At 41.2% G+C, this 23,086-nt stretch overlaps 1 protein-coding gene across 3 annotated transcripts in view; it reads right to left on the bottom strand.

Annotated features, from left to right (window-relative positions):
- Positions 1 to 23,086, bottom strand: part of LYST (lysosomal trafficking regulator) — a 128,446-nt gene that overhangs the window by 52,822 nt on the left and 52,538 nt on the right. For all 3 annotated transcript variants that reach the window (XM_070733990.1, XM_070733989.1, XM_070733991.1), the window contains 9 exons: positions 19,502 to 19,692; positions 18,744 to 18,989; positions 17,530 to 17,703; positions 16,162 to 16,311; positions 14,883 to 15,020; positions 13,297 to 13,495; positions 11,567 to 11,695; positions 9,956 to 10,586; positions 1,471 to 1,648 (listed from right to left, as the gene is read on the bottom strand). In XM_070733990.1, the coding sequence (XP_070590091.1) occupies positions 1,471 to 1,648; positions 9,956 to 10,586; positions 11,567 to 11,695; positions 13,297 to 13,495; positions 14,883 to 15,020; positions 16,162 to 16,311; positions 17,530 to 17,703; positions 18,744 to 18,989; positions 19,502 to 19,692 (2,036 nt within the window). The remainder of the gene's footprint in view (positions 1 to 1,470; positions 1,649 to 9,955; positions 10,587 to 11,566; positions 11,696 to 13,296; positions 13,496 to 14,882; positions 15,021 to 16,161; positions 16,312 to 17,529; positions 17,704 to 18,743; positions 18,990 to 19,501; positions 19,693 to 23,086) is intronic.

Raw genomic sequence — 23,086 nt, forward strand, 5'->3', positions numbered from 1 at the left:
TTGCCAGTGAAGCACTCATTTTTGTTATGCTGGGATCCCCCTTCAGCATCGCAAAAACACAGAAGTCCGGAGGTGGGGTTTCCCTTGGAGGGGAGCCTCAGGAGAATCCCAGCAGCGCAAAAACGGGCGCTTCGGCTGGCAAAAGGGGTGAATTTTGGGCTTGCACACATTAATCACTTTTCCATTGATTCCTATGGGAAACATTGTTTCATCTTACAAACTTTTCACCTTAAGAACCTCTTCCCTGAACCAATTAAGTTTGTACGACAAGGTATCACTATACCTCTTGAAGATTGTACAATGTTTTTTCAATTAGAGTAACATATATGGGTTTTTTCAGCCTATGTCAAATTAAGACTAGTCTGGTGTGACAATATCCCATTTCCACATGACAAATACAACTTTTCTGCTGGTTAACTTTCCCCAATGAAAAATAATACAGCAATTCCAAAGCACAAGATGGTTATTTAAGATTATGAAGAGTTAAATCTAAAATTTAAAAAACTGAAAAGGTTCACAAAGCAGATCATTGCTGTAAGTGAAACAAATTAACAATAGTATTCACTCGTATTCACTCTCACCAAAAGGAATGTTCTACTGATTAAAGGGCTATAAATGCTGCAGAAAGATCTGTCTGGAAAGATACATAATTCAGTTCATGCCTGATGCTATTTTGATGTTGCAAACTTGCATTCTTATGTCTCTTATCCTGTTTTCTAGACTTTTCCCCAGATCCTGCTTAATATGGACAGTGAGGTTCTCATTGGATTTTTTTCTGTTGTGTTGGAATGGCTATCTCTTAGGGATCTTTTCATCTGTTTTCTGCTTTATTTATGGTTTTTGCATTATTTTTATTGTTGTAAGACACCCAGATTCCTCATGGTGGTCTTCTCAATCTTAAAAATGGAGGAAGAAGGGGAAGGACATATTTTCTGGACCAAGGCATTTTATAAATATTTATTATTTATAATATAATATATATATATAATATAATATATTATTTTTCTGAGAAAATTAGAGGGGGAAATCTATCTACCAAGTATTCATCTGGCTAGCATCTTTAGTTTGATCAGTTTCTGCGCATTATTTTATCCCCTGGTTACGGCTGGAAAAAATCTTCTTCAGAGGGAGTAGCAATGAAAAAAACCTGCAAGCCAGCAAGATTGCTAGCACCTTTTTAGGGCTGAAAAAAAAGTTTTAAAAAGCTCTACTACGAGCATAAGGCGTAACCAAATTTTCAGCCTCTTTTAGGGGGGTGGGGGAAGGTGTGTCTTATACTCCAAAAATTACGGTATATGATTAACTTCAGCAGTGTTCTTAATTTCTATTTCAATGGGATATCCTTGCTTCTTAATTACTTTAACACATAAATGTTTCTCTCTAGTCATTTCTTTTATTCATAAGCTCACTCATACACACACACACACACACACACACACACACACACACACACACACATGGGTTCCTTACTTTAATGACTCCTTGCTGAATGAGAGTAGATGGATGATTCACAAGAACTATGAGAATGTCCGGATGAATCAGCTTGTCCAATACATCTGGGAGCATCACATCTGGCAAAATTAAAAGAATTCTTCGCAGAAGATGATAAAGACCATGGCATATGAATACGATACAATCTTCTGTTGATCTGATGAAAATAAAATCCTATATTTTTAGGATATTCTACACTGGTATAAAATGAAAGGAGATTGCATCTACTAGATAGATTTGGGAAAGGGCAGAATAGTACAGTCTCAACCAGGCTATTTCATCCATATTTTTACCATAACACATGTTTTCAAGGACACATGGTGCACCAATGTTTACACTAGAGTCCATCAGTCAGCCTTTATTACCATCAACAATTAGAAAAAAGTAAGTAACAGATGTACAGTAAAATACTAAACACTGATGTCATTTTTAAGAAGAGTTATTGTACTGCTTAATCAAATTAAATAATTGCTGAACAAAAATAAGAATTCAATTTGAAGTACCGGTATATGCTAAAACTGCCTCACAATATACAGTAATTGCATAGTATGATGCATTACAATCCCAGTTGCAACTAGGCAAGATCCTAGAAATATTCTTGGTAGGTAGGGTTGTCTTTTTTTTACTGGCTTATGTAGAGAAGAATAATTGAGGCTCCATTTGCTTTAACATTACATTTGTTACTAATATATACTTTATATTTCTGTACCACTCCCAATAGGAGCCAGTTGGTGCAGTAGTTATAATATTAGTCTAGAAATCAGGAGACAGAGTTTTATTCCTGCCTAATGCATAAAAACAACTCAGTGACCCTGGTCCAGACATTCACTAGGAGGTGGGCAATGGCATACCACTTCCAAAATCTTGCTAAGAAAATTAAGAGACCGGGCGATTTCGCCCGGTCGATAGTTGCGCCGGCGGGGAGGGGCGAGAACACCGCCTCCCAGCTGGGCGTGCCTGCGCAGAGCGCAGGCGCGCCCACGCGCTGCTTTAGGCAGCAAAACAGCTTGCCTGGCCAGCAGGGGGAAGAATCCCCCCGGCTGGAAATCCGCCGCAGCTGGGAGGGGCAGGACGCCGCCTCCCAGCTGATTGGCGGGGCGCCAGGCATCTGAGCCACCACGAGCTGTGGTTGGCTCGCAGGGACCGCCGGGAGCGAGGGGAGGGGTATTTCAGGGGCTGCACCCCTCGCCCTCGCCCCTTTGCTCCCGGCTCGCCCTCCAGATCGGTCGATTGTCCTCTGAGGTCCGGAGTCGCCTTTGGCCTTTTCGCGGGAAAGCAGGATCATCGGAGGACGTCTCGCCGCCATTGCTTGTGACCGCAAGTAGCTGGGTGGTGTTGGGCTCTTGGTTTTCTTTTACTTTCTTTTAGAGTTTAATTAAGTTAAGCTACTGGGTTAACACTTGGGTTTGCGTTTAAAAATTTTCCTTGTGGTCCTTTAAGAAGTTTAATTGTGGTTATTAGCAGGATTAGCCTTTTAACCCGGATTGCCCTCGGAAGGTCCGGAACTGCCTGCAGCCTTTCGGATCGAAAAAGAGGAAGTCAGGATCACCGGAGGACGTCTCGTCGCCATTGCTCGTGGCTGCAAGTAGCTGGGGGGGGGGGTGTTGACTCTCTGGTTTCTGTTTTGGCAGCTAATTTAATTTTGTAGTTAATTAGTCGGGACAAGCTAATTTGATTAGCCTTGTTTTCTTGTGTTTGAGTCTGCCTGGTGTTTTGTTTTGTTGGTGGAATTTGCATCTTCTGTGCTTTGCTACAAATACCCCTCCTTCCCCTAGAATTTGTTTGGTGATTATTAGCAGGCTCAGCCTGTTTATAGTTTTTAATTGTATACGTTTTATTTTTGGAGGGGTCTTTTTACAAACCAAGCCGAAGTTACCTTTTGGAATTCGCATAATCTTAAGAATTATTAAACTAAGTGAACTTTAAATTTATTATATATATATATATTTAAACAATTATACTTTAATTGCTTAATTGAGGCAATAGTCTCCTCTGTGGGGCTAATTTAACCGAGGATAAGGCAAATTTAAGCCAGTGCCAATTAGGCCGGAGTACTAGCTGAGCATAGCCTTTTATTACCGGCATTGTTAATTTTTCCAGTAATCCAACAGTTTGGTGCTTTCATTTGGGTGTTGCCTTGCATTACTTTCTCATTTATCGTGGACCACATCATTTTGGGTGCGTAAAGGGCAATTTACCGGTCGTTAGATATATACATTTAATTTAATTTTATTTTATTTAAAAAAAAAAAAAGAAAGAAAGAAAGAAAGAAAGGGGGGGTGTTACCTGCCTAAGGCTTTGTTTTCTTGGATTTAGTATTGAGGCATTGTTACTTAGGCTAAGTTGATTTATTACTTATTCAGAGACATTGGCTTTACGGTCACGGTTACTGTATTATAGGATACATTTTCAATTTAAGTAAGCGTTGATAGTATTGGCATTCATGGCTCCACGAAAGGATAAGAGAAAGAATGTGGAGCCTCAGGCCATATCCCGCCCCAAACGTAGAGCGGTTCCCACGCAAAAGGCTAAAGAAGCCAATGTAGCCAGAATGGCTACGGGTAGCAATAGTGGGAGAAACGAAGGTGAAGGTCTCAACAATAATTTACTTTCTAAGATATTAGACCACATGGAGGTGATGCAAAGTTGGATGCGAGCCGGAGGCAATCAAGCATCAGGAGGAGGTGCTGGGCCTACATCCCAGAATGTAGCCGGGACATCAGCGGGCACCAGTGGAACTTCAGAGCCTCCTGGGGTGTCAGGCGGGCTCCCAGGGAACCTGCAGGGAGAACAAGGCAGAGTCGCACTACCAGTGGGTGAGTATAGCAGCACCACACCGATCTCGAACACTGACTTGGTTTGCAACAGGGTTTGGTCTGGTGGGCAAGGCACAGGGTCACAGCCTGCAGGCATTTTTACTGGGGAGACAAACTTGGGGGCCCCCCAAGGCATCAGTACACCAGCCCCAACCCCGATCATGGCAATTCAGAGCGGGGCACAAGCAAACACCCAGTCAGGGGGGGAGGCAGAAACTTCCCCCTCGGCCTGGAACTACTCTCCCACGATGCTCGGGTTCCATCTTCACCCCACTGTGAAGGAGAGAATTTGGAGGGGGGAATACGTGGATGTGTTCTCTTTACTGAACAGGGAGGTCCCCAAAAAGGAAAAAGAGGAAGAGGGGGGCACAGAGAAACAAAAAAAGACAAGGGTGGACAGAAGCATTAGCTCCTGGTTATATGGGTTCATGACCTATTTTTATGTTAAATTGGAGAAAGAACCTAACCAGGCCAAAGCCATGCTGAAATACATGGACACGATTGTAAAGACCCACTACGAATATGATGGCCCGGCCTGGCTTCAATATGATGAAATGTTTTGTATGCGGGCCGCAATAGACAAAAGACTATCATGGGATGGGATGGTCAATGATTTATGGACTCATATAACGCATTCATGCCCCCCCCGCAAGGGCGAGCGCACAGAGTGGACATCTTATGCTGGCAAAAAATAACACACCGGCAGCACCCCGCCACTGGGCGGGGCAGGGGGTTCGGACACCCCTGCTTTGTTATGAATTCAGCGCCAAAGGTGTGTGCAGCCGAAAACAATGCAAATACCGCCATGCGTGCTCCAACTGCGGGGGAAGGCATGCAACGCATGCATGTTCCAGACATAGGCCTGGGAAATTTAATCAGGACGGGTCAGCGGGGAACAGAGCCCACCCGCAAAATCAATGAAAAGGGACCCAGCCCAATTAAATTGTCACGCCTTGCACTCTGGCTGCGGGGGTATGGTGTGGCGGATCACGCAAATGAGTTAATTTTGGGTTTTAAAGAGTGGTTCAGGATACCATACCAGGGCCCCAGGAAAGTATTTGTGGCAAACAATTTAAGGTCTGTTAGAGGTTTGGAACATGTTGTCCGCAATAAAATACGCAAGGAAGTAAAAGAGGGTCGAGTAATTGGCCCATTCCTGTCTCCCCCATTGAAGAATCTCAGAGTGTCCCCACTAGGGGTAGTGCCCAAGAAAGCCAAAGGCGAGTTCAGGCTGATTCATCATTTGTCATTCCCCCCGGGTGAGTCAGTAAATGACTTCATTCCAGAAGCAATGTCTTCGGTAAAATACACCTCGTTTGACGAGGCCATAAGAATGGTCCGTCGTTGTGGGATGGGTGCTTTGATGGGCAAATGTGACATCAAATCCGCTTTTCGGCTGTTACCCATCCACCCCGATGATTTTGAACTTCTGGGGTTTCGCTTCGAAGGTGGATACTATATTGAAAGGGCCCTACCCATGGGCTGTTCAATCTCATGTTCCCTCTTTGAGCGTTTCAGTTCATTTCTTGAATGGGCGCACAAGCAGTGGACGGGCTCTGATTCCATTGTCCACTACCTAGATGATTTTATGATGGCCGGCCCGGCTGAGAGCACCCAATGTAAATGGTTAATGGATGCTTTTAAGGCTCTGTGCGCTGATCTGGGCGTACCCCTCGCGGATGAAAAGACGGAGGGGCCCTCTCCTGTTATTACTTTCCTTGGTATTGAAATAGACTCTGTGGCCCAAACTTGCAGGCTTCCCCAAGATAAATTGATTAAGCTCAAGGATAGGATATCAAGAGTATTGACAGCTAGAAAAGTGACGTTGAAACAATTACAGGAGATCTCTGGCTTGTTGAATTTTGCGTGTAGGGTGGTAGCCCCGGGCAGGGCCTTTGCCAGGAGAATTTTTTCAGCAGCCAAGGGGCTTAAGAAGCCACACCATAGGACCAGAATCAGCCTGGGGGCCAAGAGAGATCTGCGTGTGTGGGAACAATTCCTTGACCAGCACAATGGGGTTTCCTTTTGGAGAGAGGAACGCAGGTTGGAGGCTGAACTACAGGTCCATTCAGATGCTGCAGGGGGGGTCGGTTTTGGGGTTGTCCTGTCCAACCAATGGTGCCAATCCCCCTGGCCTCTGGATTGGCGGGAAACAGGCATTTGCAGGGATCTGACATTCCTAGAATTTTTCCCCATTGTAGTGGCTGTTGAGATCTGGGGGGAAGAGTTTAGGAATAAAACTGTCCTGTTCTGGTGTGACAACCTAGCCGTAGTACACGTCATTAACTCATTATCATCCAAGAGCGAACGCGTGATGCGTCTAGTTCGCCACTTTGTTAGCAGGTGCCTCGAAATCAATGTTTTATTCATGGCCCGTCACGTTCCGGGCGTGGAGAATGGCCTAGCTGACGCTCTATCACGGGGACAGCTGGCCAGGTTTCGGGAGATGGCGCCGGATGCGCAGCAGTCTTCACACAACGTCCCACCTCACCTGTGGCAGCTTGGGAACTTGAGGTCAACAGAGCGGTAAGCATGTCGGTGGCTCCTGGCACCAGACAAGCATACTTCAAAGCAGGTGAGGATTTCTGGGCTTTCAGGCAGGGCAGAGGACACACACAGAGCTGGCCCATTCCGGTAGAACACCTGCTGGAATTCTGTGTTGAGAAGCACCAAGCAGGGTGCGCTCCCAGGACAATACGTGGCAAATTGGCTGGTTTGGCATTTCTAGCAAAAGCTAATGGCTTCCTAGACACAACCAGGGAGTTCAGAGTTAGAAAGATGCTGGAGGGATGGTCCAGGGAGCAGGTACCAAGAAAGGTTGACCTAAGGAACCCGCTTTCTGTTGCCCAGTTAGCGAGGATCTCTCGGCAGTGGGAGTTGTTATGTTCCTCAGGTTACGAAACACACCTGTTTCGGGCGGTAGCTTCCATACTGTTTTTTGGGGCTTTTAGAGTCAGCGAGGCCCTCGCCTCTTCCCGCAATGATGCATCCTTAAGAGCATTTCAGGCCAAAGACCTGTCTATGGCCAACGATAGGGTGTCGCTACACTTAAGATTCTCCAAGACAGACCAATTGGGTAAAGGCAAGGTGGTCCACCTCTCGGCAGCCGGAGTTAAGGAAATATGTCCTGTCTCGACTTTAATAAGTTTTCTAGAAGCAAGAGGAGACAAGGAAGGTTACCTTTTTTGTCACCAGAATATGGCACCTTTAACGATATATCAGTTCTGGACCATCACCAAAAAGGCCCTATCAGGTATTGGTTTGGACCCCCAGCTATTTGGGACACACTCATTCCGGATTGGGGCCGCATCAACAGCGGCTAGGTTGGGGCTCCCGGCGAGCCAGATCCAGGACATAGGCAGGTGGAAATCTTCGGCCTTCAAGGGATACATAAGGACAGCAGTGGAAGCATCCGCTTTGCCCGGTAATTAAACCTGCTTTGTTTTGTTTTTCTCATTGTTCTAGGTCCTGGCCCAGCTCCACGGTGTGTTGTACGACGGGTGAAGGAAATACCCATGAGGCCGCCCACAATACTGTTGTATGGACACAGTATGATTTTCTGGGCTGGCAGAAGAGCAGCAACATCCCATTGGGGAACACAGTTGGCGTTAAGTCGCTATGCGAAGGTGGAGTGGCTGGGACGAAGAGGGCTGCGTTGGGATGGACTCCTCCCACTGCTGAGTGGCTTGAGCCGTGCAAGGGCTGAGCCTGGTGTTTTGGTGTTGCATTTGGGTGGCAACGACCTCGGACTGCTGAAGGGCTTGGCACTGGTGGCCCAAGCTGGTGAAGACCTTAAGGTCATAAGGAAGTGGTGGCCGAGCACGCGGCTGGTGTGGTCTTGGATCCTGCCTCGCAAGGTTTGGAGGTTTGCACAGCATCCAAGTGCGATCGACAAACAAAGGATTCAAGTTAATAAAGAAATTGGGAAACTAATTTTGGCAGAAGGGGGATTCATAATTAGGCACCCAGACATTCGCATTCATATTCCCGATCTTTACAGACCAGATGGGGTACACTTGACAGATGTTGGCAACGACATCTTCTTGACAGACCTGCAGAGGGGCCTGCTGGAGCTGGTGCAGGCTTAGGGAGGGAGCTGGGGGCCAAGATAGAGATCTGACCCCCAGCTGTGGCAAAAACGGGGTGGAAAGGGTGTCAGTTGCAACCGTGTGTTCTCCCTTGGGCATCTGTTAAAAGGTGATGGGCTCCTTCTTCTCACAACTCACGCCTCCTCCACGGACGGAGTGGTGGGAGGGAGGAGCACTTGGGGCTCATCTACGTCACTTCCGGTTCCGGGTCATGGAGGTGAGCCCTCCCACTCGCTGGGCGTGGCTTTCAATTTGGGTGAAGGCGGGGCTCGCTTCACCCTTACCAAGCTAGGAGTTCGCCCATTGGTTGCCCAAGTATGTTTTGTTCAGGGTTTTTCACCCCATTTAGCACCCTCTGCAGGTCTATTACTGTAATCAATAAAGTGACCCATTTTCTATCCAGCTCTTGTGTTCGAGTTTCATTCCCTGTCCGGTGCAATTAAGAGACCGGGCGATTTCGCCCGGTCGATAGTTGCGCCGGCGGGGAGGGGCGAGAACACCGCCTCCCAGCTGGGCGTGCCTGCGCAGAGCGCAGGCGCGCCCACGCGCTGCTTTAGGCAGCAAAACAGCTTGCCTGGCCAGCAGGGGGAAGAATCCCCCCGGCTGGAAATCCGCCGCAGCTGGGAGGGGCAGGACGCCGCCTCCCAGCTGATTGGCGGGGCGCCAGGCATCTGAGCCACCACGAGCTGTGGTTGGCTCGCAGGGGCCGCCGGGAGCGAGGGGAGGGGTATTTCAGGGGCTGCACCCCTCGCCCTCGCCCCTTTGCTCCCGGCTCGCCCTCCAGATCAGTCACCCACCCACCCTCCGCTCTATCCAGGGTGTCTGGCAGAGGTCGCCCTTTGGGGCCGAGAAGGAATTTTTGGCAGTCTGGAAGCTTTATTTCGGATTGTTTTTTTCGCCTTCTCCATCCTGGTCAGGTGTGAGGTTTTTTATTGGGTTAGGGGGTGTATCGTTGTAAATAGGTTGATTGAATTTTCTTTATCTGGTCACTATTGGCAAAAACGGGGTGGAAAGGGTGTCAGTTGCAACCGTGTGTTCTCCCTTGGGCATCTGTTAAAAGGTGATGGGCTCCTTCTTCTCACAACTCACGCCTCCTCCACGGACGGAGTGGTGGGAGGGAGGAGCACTTGGGGCTCATCTACGTCACTTCCGGTTCCGGGTCATGGAGGTGAGCCCTCCCACTCGCTGGGCGTGGCTTTCAATTTGGGTGAAGGCGGGGCTCGCTTCACCCTTACCAAGCTAGGAGTTCGCCCATTGGTTGCCCAAGTATGTTTTGTTCAGGGTTTTTCACCCCATTTAGCACCCTCTGCAGGTCTATTACTGTAATCAATAAAGTGACCCATTTTCCATCCAGCTCTTGTGTTCGAGTTTCATTCCCTGTCCGGTGCAACTGCAGGGACTTGTTCAGGCAGTTGGCAAGAGTCAAGACTGACTCCAAGGCACATAACACCCCCGTATAAAAATAACCCCACTGTGCTCCCTATGCAATCTTCACCAGGTAGCTAAAGTTAAATAGCATGAATGAAGAGACTATTCCAAAACATAGCAGCCACCACTTACCTATTGGACATGCTTTCAAATTTTTGTGGGGCCCATTCGTTAGCTGAAGAAAAGGTGATATGCTCCCAATCTTCTGAAGGCACATTCCTATAGCTTGGCCAGCGAAATACAGTAGCTCCAGTGTGAATGGAGAAGGCTAATCCCAAACCTGCAAAATTGCCATGGCTTTTCTGTATAGTAGACAACCCCTTCAGATTATCAGGCCTCTTCAGAGATAACTCAGGAATAACATTATATTCACTGGGTTTTACTCCTGGGACTGTGTCAAGATTCTCAGAGGTTTTATCTAACGATTCTATCTCTTCCCTTGAAATACCCAGTGTTTCTGCTGGGGTTACTTCTCCCAATCCTATAACTGTTTTTGCAGATTCACAACTACTAACGAAATGTTCTTCCTCACTCCTTTGGAAGGCTTCCGTGTGCTTTATCAAATTGTTTTTCTGGAGTGGCTCAATTCTTTTAAGCTGTGTAACTCCATGAAGATTCTCAACACTCCAGCCTATATTCCTAAAGAAACCTCCTTGATGCGTTCTTGGACAGGATATAGGAGACGATGGTAAGCTTTTACAGAGCCTTTCAGGTGCTTGATGAACTGTGTTTTGTGAGTTGCTTGCTCCAGAATAATCATTTCCTAAGGAAAAAAAGATATGCCAAATATCATTCACATTTTTTCCAATAGTCCATGACAAAAATGATTTTAATGAAACCAGCACATTTATTAATTCTATTCTTGCATTTAATCTGAAAAGCAGTCCAGGGGAAACTTTAAACACACTTTGATAGTCTTCTTTGTCAAGAAATATTTCCACATGGTTCATTCATCACCTTGCTTTCAATTTATTAAAAGCAGGATGATGAATCCAACCCTTGCATGGGCAAAATTACCACGAGACAATAAAAAAAAAAAGAACATCTCTGACTTGATGACAAGATTTTCTTATGATTCCTGAAGTCTACTTTCAGTTTTTTCTGCTGCCAATTTCCACAAAGAGCCTAGCTACTATTTTTGACAACAGTAGAGTTATATCCTCTCAGGAGTTAAGATGTATAGTCAACTTCCTAACATACAGTAAATCAGGAGAGTAAATATATTGATTTCATCAATACAAGCAGGATCAATGTGCGTGTCGCCTTTCAGACCTGTGTTTAGTTTTAACAGCTCTAATACAAATAATGTTCTAACGATTACCATATTTTTTGGAGTATATGACACACCTCCCCCAAAGAGGCTGAAAATTTGGGTGCATCTTATATTCCAAATGTAGCTTTTCCAAAGCTTTTGTTTCCAGCCCAAATGAGGGGCTAATAATCTTTCCTGCTTGCAGGATTTTTTCACTGCTACTCTGAAGAAGTTTTTTTTCTAGCCCTAAGTCTTTGCAGGCTTATTTTCATTGCTACTCCCTCTGAAAAAGGTTTTTTCAGCCCTAATCCGGGGATAAAATAATGTGCTAAAGCTGACCAGACTAAGGATGCTAGCCAGATGAAAACCTGGTAGATAGATTGTTTCCTCCTATTTTCCTACTCCAGAACTAAGATGCATCTTATACTCCAAAAAATACTGTAAAATCTGCAGTCTTTTAAAGAATGCATATTATTATTTTGATTACTTACCTTGTGGGACAGCAGAAAATCTAGCTGGGCTCATCATAGCTAAACCTGGACTGTCAAGAGATTTTCCACCACTACTGGAATTTCTCATATACATGATGGATTGAACCTTCTCTTGAAAAATATTGCCATCTAGAAAAAGTAAACATGGTGAGTTAGCATCTCAAGGTGATTTCACTCTTAAAGATAAAATTAAAAACTTTAGAACCTTACTACTATGAACCTTACTACTAGAATCTACTATGATCTTAAGTCAACATCGTTATTCATCAAAGCCCTCCTGAACAAGCATACAATATTCCTTTACTTCTGCTGACACTAATTCTAAAAAGGAACAAAACATGTGTGTCCTTTGCTCTAAGAGATGGGAAGAAGACAGAAATGTGCAAGGCAACCATATGCATATTTGCTCAGAAGTACGAGTTCAGCTATGCATATTAGCTATGGAAAGAATTTCATCACAATATCTGTTTGCATAGGAAAGCGCTTTGATTTTCAAAACTGAACTTTCAAAATTCCAAAGATGAACACTGCAAATAAGCTGCTGATCTCACTGAACTTTTTAATAAATATGTTTAGTTATTTAAGGCTGTAAAAAAGAGGAACTATGTGCAATGGTTCATTATTTTTCCACTTGAAATTAAAGGTAAAATACTGAGGATAGAAAAAAGACACTCATGGGCATTTTACTATTAATTTCAAAAATAAAAATAATTCACCACCTGCTATATATAATATATATATGTGGAATATAGTGTTTCTATTTAATCAAAAAGCTTTGCAAATTCCTTCTATATACAGTACCAAAGACCTAACAAGACTCTTTTTACTTAATGTTAAGTAAAAGTTTTTGAGAATATAAAAATGAGCAACTTTCTACCAGAATTTCACATGAACCTTCACACAATAATCTATCAAAAAGCTTTATAGCCATATTAAGGCTACAAGGTAATTCTTTATAGAAAATTACAGATCATATCAGCTACGTGTGATGTTATCAGAAACTTTTACTGAAAAAATTATTGGTGATAAAATGTCATGTCACAGCTACTCTTCATGTTTACACTGCAATGTTGCATTTCTACTAAATCATTTAAGCTTTTTCAAATTATACCTTTTCCCCTAATACAATGAATTCAATATTGTAAAGAGAGGCCACTAACATTTAACATAACAGAACTAATAGATACAATGAAGTTTGGGAGGAATAAATCAAAGCAGAGGTTATAGAATGACTGACATTTCTCCCTAAGACTCTCCACGATTGACCTCTCCAGGTTCCTAAGAGGCCAGTAAGGGGCGTACATAAGTGCACTGATGTGCCTATCGTCCCTTGTCCAATTGTCTTTCCTTATCTCATATATCATATATTTTCTCTCCTTTCCTTCTACTTCTCTTCTTTCTTACTTTCTATCTTTATATACATTACTTAATGTCTATTCTCTTTAATATGTATTGTATATTGGACAAAGAATAAATAAAAAATAATTTTAAAAAAATGTATTACTGGCAATAGTTCTACTACTTAGAATGGTGACCTACTAGTGTCTTCCTTAAAGGAACAGTATGCTTTTATACAATATATTCTTGCAGATCTTTCTACCTCAAAAATGCCTTAAAGGGCTAGTAAAGGATCTTGTAAAGGAAGGGAAAAGTTATGTTGGGTGTCTAAAAGCCTCTATACTGCAAAATTGTAATTTCCTGACTCATATCAAATGTAATATTTCATCTACCTATATGCAAGGAAAAATAGAAATCTCTGGGATTGTGACAAACATATGTCTTAGTAGCAGGGTGAACTGCTACAAGGAAATTGAAGATCAAGGTCAGTAGTTCCAGATCTGGTGGAGACCCAAGCACTTCTTCAATTATTTTCACAAATGAAGCAGAGACTTCTGAAGGAATAGATGTGAAATGTTCTTCTTTGTGCTCCTGAGAAAGAGAGAAATATAGGCAAAAACCTGAAAATAGTTTCCTGCAGAATTAATATTGCATTCTATAGTTTATCCAACAGTAAACTTATAATAAAATATTGTACGTAATGACAGTGTCTTCCTTAACTTTATGTTTTACCCATATTCCTTGAAAATATGTAGGGAGAGAACAAGAGAGGTTATATCATGCCCAGCTGCTGTAACAATACATCTTTCCTTGAAAAGGATGCAAAAATTTAAAGTGAATATTTTTTTCTCTCTGGTATATTAGATTAGATCCTGTTGTCAATTAAAAATCCAGATACATAAGGTAATTTGTAAGTAATTTGATAGCAATCCCAATTCTCAACTATTATGGTCAATACTGTATTACCTGAAAATACACTGTACAAATGTAGCAATAAACTCTAAGTACTTTTTTTTCTTTTCTTTTTCCCTGTTCCAAAGAATTGGATATAAATGTCTATTAGCATTGGTGGGTATTGTAGCTGATTCCAAGATCTGACAGACCAAAGAAGTTGCAAAACTAATAGCCTTTCATGATTCTTGACCTCTATCCTTATGATGATGTGCCAGTGGCAAAGCAATAACATACAAAGTATTTCTCACGTACACTAGCAGTAATAAAATGAGTTGGAAAATAAGGATATATTTCAAAAACGTCTGCTTATAATGGCATTCTAGATACTTGTCATTTGTAATATAGTTACAAAAAGGATAGAAAGAGATTTGAGGGTAAAAAAAAAATAGAAAAGCATTATCAAAGATGGAGAGATGGGATATATAAGGTCTTGCATATTGGTGTTTCTTCCCGTGTAGGTTTCAGAGATTTCTGGCGACGTTTTGACGAGATCCCAGTCGTCATCTTCAGGCTGGTGCTTTTGTCCTTGTACTAGGGCGATCACAAGGCGTGTGTGTGTCTATATATCAAGTCCCGGTGGGTATGGCTAGCTGATGAGGCCAAAATAAGGCCGAAATAGATCTATCCTAGTCTCCCTTAAATTTCAAATTCAGCAAAAAAAACCACATGTGACACATACAGATAGAATTGTCGGCTATCAATAAAATTAACTGCCTTGGAAATGGCCCTGGGTTGGGCCGAGAGGCAAATAAGGAGCTGTGATGTTCCTTCAATACACCAGGGTGATTCGACACAAAACTATGTAACTCTTCCCTGGTGCAGAGCTGAAGGGATTGGATACTGTAGCCTAGAGGATAATTCTCTGCCTTGCAAGGCAAAGGTTGCAGGTTCAAGTCCCAGTGGGTATGGCTAGCTGATGAGGCCAAAATAAGGCCGAAATAGATCTATCCTAGTCTCCCTTAATTTTCAAATTCAGCAATATCACAGATTATAAATTATATTCAAATTAAAAATGGCACAGTACCTGCAGAACTTGGCATGTCCTCAAGAAATGATGCACAACTCGAGCTTTAAGAAGTTGCTTAATGTTAAATAGCTGTTGCCAGTGATTATCTTGGATAAGTGTTTCTAAAGCTGATAACAGTGTTTTCCACACACCTTGCTAAACAAAGCAAAATAGTAATAACATAAGCAGACAGACAAATCAATTAAGTTAAAAGCAAGTTATACCACAAAAACTGTTTTGAAAATGTAGATTTCACTTTGTTGCCAAATTGTGTGCAATTTTATGATCACGGAGCTGCTTTTCACAATTTGATGTGCTGGAATTAGAACAATATTTAGAAATGTCCTTATTGCCATTTAACAACAATTTTTGGAGAGGCTGCATACAAGGCCTCAAGGGATGCATGAGCTGCATTCTACACACAAAACAAGGAACTTTTTCTTTTTGTCATCTGTCTGCTGTTAATGAAGAAAACTGATAATACATTTCTCCCCTCTCCTGACAAATGCACAATTTACTATTGCAAAATTATAAAAGGATGGAGAACCTCAGCCAACTATGGCTATGGATATTCTCAATCATCCATGTCATGGTTGTCCAAAATGTGCTTTTCCAAAAGGCAACCGGACTTTCTTGGGGGGGTTTTCCCCTTTGAAAACATTTTGCTTCTCATCCAAGAAGCTTCTTTAGTTCTTCATGAGAAGTAAAATGTTTTCAAAAGAAAAAAACCCCCCAAGAAAATCCAGTTACCTTTTGGAAAAGCACCTTTAACTCAGCCAATTACCTTTGTTTTTTAGATGCTTAAGCTGTGGATGCTTATCTGCTCTGTAAAGCTGAATTTGGCTCCTAGCAAGTTAAGGGTATAAATGGAGCCTGATACATGGATTGTTTCAAGAAGCAAATACTCTTGAATTACTGGGGTATCAAGTGATGGATACCTTTACAAAAAGCCTTTCCATTCCATTACAAAATTGCACTCTGTGGTTCTAAAGGTAGATCGTACTGAATTAGCTAACATAGCCAAGGAGTAGCAGAGGGAAACAAAGACTGAATATACCATAGAAATGTTTTCTCAACTGAAATTTATGTCTACTTGTGTATAAATTAAGTTCTCATGTGCAATTATAGTTTAAAGAGATTGATTAAATATCAGTAACAAGGGCAATGACCAACAGAAGGCCATCTTTCTTTCTAATAATTATTTTCTGTGGACAGAATAAAAAGACATTTTATCTTGGGCACAGTAATATTTTACCATTAGTTACCAAACAGTTGTTTTCTGATTAGTGCAACCTACCTGGGCTTTAGACCATATCTTCCAATCAAACAGTAGCTCTTCCAACAATTTTACATCCTGGATTATTGCTCTGGATTCCACATCAAGCATGAATTGTCCATTTTCATCTTGATGAATCATTTTCTCATTACAACATCCTTCAAGAAGAGTCTTTCAAAGTATAAAAACATTTTAAATTGAAAATGTTTTAAAAACAACTTTCAGAATTTGTGCATATTATATGCTGCATCACTAGCATTCGAGATATTTCCTTTCAAAGAATACAAGCTCAAACACAAATTATAAATTGTTGGCTATTGAACTTATATTATAGCTTTAGCTCTAACCTAATAAGATGTTTGTCTGCCTCAATAATTTATTTTAGTGATAAAAACATAGATTCACATAATATACTATAAGGTTAATATAATATACTACTGTATGTGTCTTTGCTGATACAAAATTCCAAGAATTCAAAGTCAGAAAACATGGTTTATGAAAACCGTATTATTATTATTGGTTTAATTAGCTGACTCTATCTCCACTCCCACCCCCATGCTTCTTGCTCCTCCTCTTTTAAGAACATAAGAACATAAGAAGAGCCGTGCTGAATCAGGCCAAAGCCCATCGAGTCCAGCATTCTGTGTCACACAGTGGCCCACCAATTGTCCATGGGGATCTTGAGCAGAAAGGCAAGACCCTCCCTTTCCCCTGACCCCCAACAAATGGTATTCCAGGGAATCCTGCCTGCCTCAACCAACATAGAGGCAGCACATGGATATCTGTTTCAATAACCACCGATACACTTGGAATCCATGAATCTGTCTAATCCTGCCTTGAAGCTATCAAGGCTGACAGCTGTCACGACCTCTTCTGGAAGTGAATTCCATAAACCAACGACCCTCTGGGTAAAGAAATATTTCCCTTTATTTGTCCTCGCTTTCTTACCTATGAGTTTTAGGGAGTGCCCCCTTGTCCTAGTATTGTGTGATAGAGAAAATAATTTTTCTCTATCCACCTTTTCTATCCCATGCCTGATTTTATACACTTCGATCAAGTCACCCCTTAAATGTTGTCTTTCAAGGCTGAAGAGACCAAGGCATTGCAACCTGGTATCATAAGGGAGGTGCTCCATTTCCTTTATCATTCTTGTTGCCCTTTTTTGCACCTTTTCCAATTCCTTTATCTTTTTAATTTCATAGTATTGCACTTCCATTCTTTTTTTTATTATTTTGTTCCTTTGCTATTGTTACATTTACATTTTTTACCATTCTATTATTGCAAGCTGCCCAGAATAGCCCCAAAGTGAGATGGCAGCAAATAAATTTAACAAATAAAATAAACTATCTTGCTAATTGGAAAAGGGAATATTTAAGTACAGAAGCTTACCTGCAAAATGTGAAATCCAACAATACACTTTGACTTTATCAACACCTGATGAATCATTGAATAACCATTGCAGTTTTCTAACTCATGTATTCTCTGCTGATTATGTCTTGTTAAAACAAGGATAATTTTCAGAGCTAAAGCTTGTGTTTCTTCACAACTGCTGATCTCTACAACCTAAAAATAAACCAGTGTGTCACTGAAGAAAAGAAGTGTTTTTGACAAACTGCGATTTGCCGTACAAGTTGCAGCTAATTTTATTGAACTAAAAATTTGATACATATTTTAATTGCAAACATTCATTTTGTCAAAAGAAGTGTTGCATGAATAACTTCATCAGAGGAATTTGTTTTGTAATAAAACCTGCACAATGCACTCTTGAAATGGGGCATTTAACATAAAAGGCAATACTTAAATAGCCACCGTTTAGAGCTTTTCAGAGAATCCCAAGAGTTCCAAATAAATTATAAAGACTTTAAAACAGATACTCCTATTATTAACTTTATTATGGTCACTGACCAACATGTCTAGAAAAAGAGAGACCAATTTCAAGTACATCCTCAGTGTTACAAAAGGTTCTCGGTCTCATAGCTCGAGTCTAATGTTAGCTTTTAAGGGTGGGGAAGGAGGACCATTTTTCACACACGCACAGGGCTTGGGAGGCATGCAGAGTGCTCCTGGGAGTTGGGGAGGGCAAAAACAGGATGCCTGGGGGGCTTTGGGAGGGCAAAAATGGCCCTATTTTTTGCAAAATTGAGATGCATAGAGGGTTTGAGAGGCACGCAGAGTGCTCCTGGGGGCCAGGAAGGACAAAAACTTTTTTTTTCTTGTTTTCCTCTTTGAAATATTGGTGCATCTTATGGTCTGAAAAATACGGTGCATAATACTGCTATATTTTTTAAAGGATTGATTGTTGGGGTTTTTTGTTTAAATTAATGCTCTGACAAATTGGTCATTCCTCTTCCATACTCGCTGCAGTGATGTCACACCCCTTAGATAGATCACAGCAGGATAAATACACAAAAGTAGAATCCACAATGTGAGGATTCAATGTCACTTTTACCTTACAGCAAAAGGGCAATGTTAAGTGTAATTTCTGGAAGTCACCTATTCCTATGCAATTCTCTTTTTATACTGATTCCCATAATCTAGTTACAACAACAATAGCAAAAACCCTGAAGGCCTACCATAAATATACTATGTTTTTAACATCTTACTCTGGCAAAAAGGAAGACAAACGACCCAATTCCACCAATCTCATGAAGAATGCCTTGGAGACCTTTGTATTCGGCAGGCTGCAGCATTTTCAGATAATGAGGATCTGATAAATTGCTTTGTACTTCTTTTGAACTGAAAGGTCGTTGAGAAGGAATGGTTTTCGCTTGACCTTTAAGTCTGATTACTGGCTCATAGATTGTGTAGTAACCAGGGCAGCAAGTGGTGTATACTGTAGCAAGGTTTTCCTGAAATATAACAGACAACATTTAAGAAGGAGAGAACCTGTGGGAGACTAATAGAATTTAATTGTCAGAAAAATGCATTCAATATTTCATTCTACCACCCTTTTTCATTTATACAATTTTTTGGTTTTCAGATCTGGGACCATAACAAGTAATGTCCAAGATGGAAAATCGGGACTTCTTCTGAAATATGGACCTTCTCACACCCAGATTGTTTGATGACAGTTAAGAGACTTAAGGAGTTCTTTTTTCTCTACGCTATCGAAATTTCATTCTGACACATATTCGAAATTGAGATATTTAGATATATCTCAGCTATATATATTTAAATACCTTTAGGTATTTAAATCAAGCAAAAATAAACTAATCCAAAACAGGAAATAAAATGTGTTTGCTGTTTCATAAATACATTTTCCATTTGATTCAACTTTATTTCTCATGATGGATCTTTTGTGGTGGTGCCTTAACATAAATTGCCATACGAAAGATAACAAGTACCAGGATTACAAACTTACAATTAAAGGCCCAGTGTCTACTTCTTTTTTGGTCATCAGAAGTTCTTTGATTTGTTCGCACTGTAGAATCTCTTTATCTATATATTTGGAATAATTAGGTGTTGACTTGCCATATTTGCATGGCATTACAGATGTGAAATCTGGCCCACAAGCATACAGATAAAATGCCTCTTTGGGACCAACTGTTGCACCTACAGAAAGACAAACACACCACACATTGTGTTTTAATACATGTTTTTTCATATACATAAATTATATTTATATTAATGTGGAATTAACACTACTAAAAATTCAGCATAAACGATTATATAAACTTCCTACATGGGCAACATAAGATGCATTTAAGAAAATAAAGTGGCTTAGCCACAGGCATGTAGTGTTCAAAATAAGTGTATTCATAAGTTGTACCGGGGTTGAAATCCATCTGTTGTTACAGGCTAATAATTATACTATCCTGTATTAATTATATTATTCCAGCTGAATAAACATAATGCATAATGTAATATGAACACGAGCCTGAATTATAATTGAAGTTTTTATCAACAATGTAAAAGTGCAGGTTCAAGCTTCATTGAAGTAAGATAATGAGGAATTAAACACTGAATAGAAGCAGCTCTCAAATGCTTGCAAAACTCTCTATAGTAAAATTATAAGAGCAAAAACATTACATTTACTCTCTAATGGCTTGGGGACCCTGGGAGAAACATATTATCTCACCCCGAAGTTTTTCCTGATGATTTTCTTTGGTATCACAGTTTGTCAGCCATTTTCAAGAAAGAAGCACTTTCTTTTCTTAAGAAAACTCATATCCTGCTGCTTTTCTATTTCTATGATGGATAAAAGCTTTTGGGGTGGTTCTTTGAAATATATAAGATTATAGAATAGAATAGGTATGGCAGGAGCCGAGGGGTAGGCCGCTCTTGGGGAACAAGGACCCACTGCTTAAAAGCAGTTCCCTGTTCTGGCCCCGCAGAACCACCTAGCTCAACCTGTGGTAATGGTGATAGGCAAAATCCAGGCCCTGGGCTTAGGCTTCTGCTGCTTAATGCCAGGTCGGCAAATAATAAGGCTCCCCTCATCCAGGACCTTCTTCTGGTTGAGGAGGCTGACCTGGCATGCTTGACTGAGACCTGGCTGGGACCCGAGAGAGGTGTTCCCCTCTCTGAGATGTGCCAGGCCGTGTTTCAGGTGTGGCATCAGCTCCGACCCCAGGGAAGTGGGGGGGAGGAGTAGCAATTATAGCCCATGAGTCCCTTGGCCTACACAGGGTCACTGTTCCTAAGATACTGGGTTGTGAGTCCCTTCTTGTTAAGCTAGACCTAGGATCACCTTGAGGATCGACTATTGCAATGCTCTCTACATGGAGCTACCTCTGAAGAACATTTGGAAACTGCAATTGATCCAAAACACAGCAGCGTGAACTGTCATGGGCCTCTGCAGATATTACCATGTTTCACCATCACTCTGCGAGCTGCATTGGTTGCCAACTAGTCTCGGAACGCAATTGGTGTTGACCTTTAAAGCTCTACGTGGTTTAGGATCTGATTACCTATGGGACTGTCCCTTGCCTCATGTATCCCATCGGGGCCCACAGGGTCGGCCTTCTCCAGGTTCCATCAGCCAGACAATGCCGGCTGGCAGGCCCTAGGGGAAGGGCCTTCTCTGTGTTTGCCCCTGCCCTCTGGAATCAACTCCCCCCAGAAATCTGTACTATTCCCACTCTCCAGGCCTTCCAGAAGCGCTTAAAAACACATCTATGTTGGCAGGCATGGGGTTGCTGAACTTGGTTATTTTGTGCCAGCCCGTATTATTGTCTGACTGTTTGAGATATGACAGAGTTGTATGAGATGGGTTGTCTGTGTTATGTTTTAAGTTAAGGGGTTTTTTATAGTGATGTTTTTATAATGTTGGTTTATTCAATTTCGATTTCTTCCATTGTTATATATTAATATGTTGTAAGCCGCCCTGAGTCTCAGGAGAAGGGCAGCCTAGAAATCGAACAAATACAAGAATAGAATAGAATAGAATAGAATAGAATAGAAATTTTTTTGGCCAAGGAATTTGTCTTTGGTGCATATACTCTCAGTGTACATAAAAAGACAAGATACATTTGTCAATAATTATTTGGTACAACAGAATGATTGCCATAAGGTACAAATAAGCAATCAGGAAGCAATCAATATTAATATAACTCTTAAAGATATATACAGTCATAAGTGGGAGGAGATGGGTGATAGGAATGATGGAAAAATCCGCTAAATGAACTGTAGCTAATTGTTTACAGATACATAAATATGTTAAGCACTGATAAGGCTAAATGCCAAAAAGTTTTACTAAAGTAATAGAAAATCTGACTTTACCATTTACAAAATTTCATACCCTAAGCAAATCATGTAGTTAGCTATCTTGCATGCCGTAATAAATCTTATACTTGACACTGGGGCATGGAGGAGAGCTGATCTTAGTACTTTTTCAGGTTGAGAAGCAGTCCTTCAAATATTTTCTTACAAGCAGAGTTCTACCTTGTAGCTTTTGGGAAATTTCCAAGTGCTTTTCAAAGGGCTATATTACAATGTTAGTTTTCCTTTCTCTAGAAATAAAGTGCAATTGCTGACATAGCCAGAGTTGGATAAAACATTTCAGATGACCTGAATATCTGAAAGTGTTTTCCCACCCTGAAAACCTGAGTCTTAATACAGAGAGTTTTTCTGTCTTGCAAAGATGTTTTTATATTTTTCTTATAAATATTTCTACCCACTTTGACTTAACTTAAACTTTCATCGGTTGATTCCCATTCATTGCAACACCTATTCTAAGTATTAATTCCAAATAGCTCCCCTGGAATGTAAGAAAGTGTTATGCTGACTGTGTATGGATGATACCATCATTCAGATCCTTAGAAGACTTATTCAAGCAATATCAGGTAAATCTCCACACGTTTTGGGAACTCCATAGTCCTTTACTGCTGTGAAATGCTGCTTAGTACCATTTTCTACAACTATTGCTCCAGGAAAATCAGAACATGGAAAGACTATATGCCTACAGTTTCTTCCTATCAACTGGTGCAGAATACTTTCATGAGTAGTATGTTTAAAGATGTCTAAAGAAAGGAAATAGGATTGAGAAGCTTGAAAGTTCTTGGACAAGGGACTGAAAAGCCAGAACATTCAAGGGAGTCCTGTTGTCTTGCCAAAGAAAACATAGCTATAAATGAATAGCTATAAATTTATTTCCTTAGGGTTTGTTGCTATAAAAGGCTATTCTACTTTTTTTTTTTAAAATGGCTAAAATTAACTGGTCTGCATTTACAACTTCTTGTAACTTTATTATAACTATTTGATAAAATCAAGTTCTTAATATTTCTGGGACATGTAATAATAACAGAATCACAGAACAGAATAACAGAGTTGGAAGGGACCTTGGAGATCTCCTAGACCAACTCTTTGCTCTGGCAGGAAGCCCTATATCATTGCAGAGGAACTGTTGTCCAATCTCTTCTTTAAAACTTCCAGTGGTCGAGCCCTAATCATTTTTGTTGCTTTTCTCTGTATTCTTTCTTTTAATGGCTTGCCTGATTTTATACAC

This window comes from Erythrolamprus reginae, chromosome 1 (assembly GCF_031021105.1).
Source record: "Erythrolamprus reginae isolate rEryReg1 chromosome 1, rEryReg1.hap1, whole genome shotgun sequence".
Classification (NCBI taxonomy): Eukaryota; Metazoa; Chordata; class Lepidosauria; order Squamata; family Dipsadidae; genus Erythrolamprus; species Erythrolamprus reginae.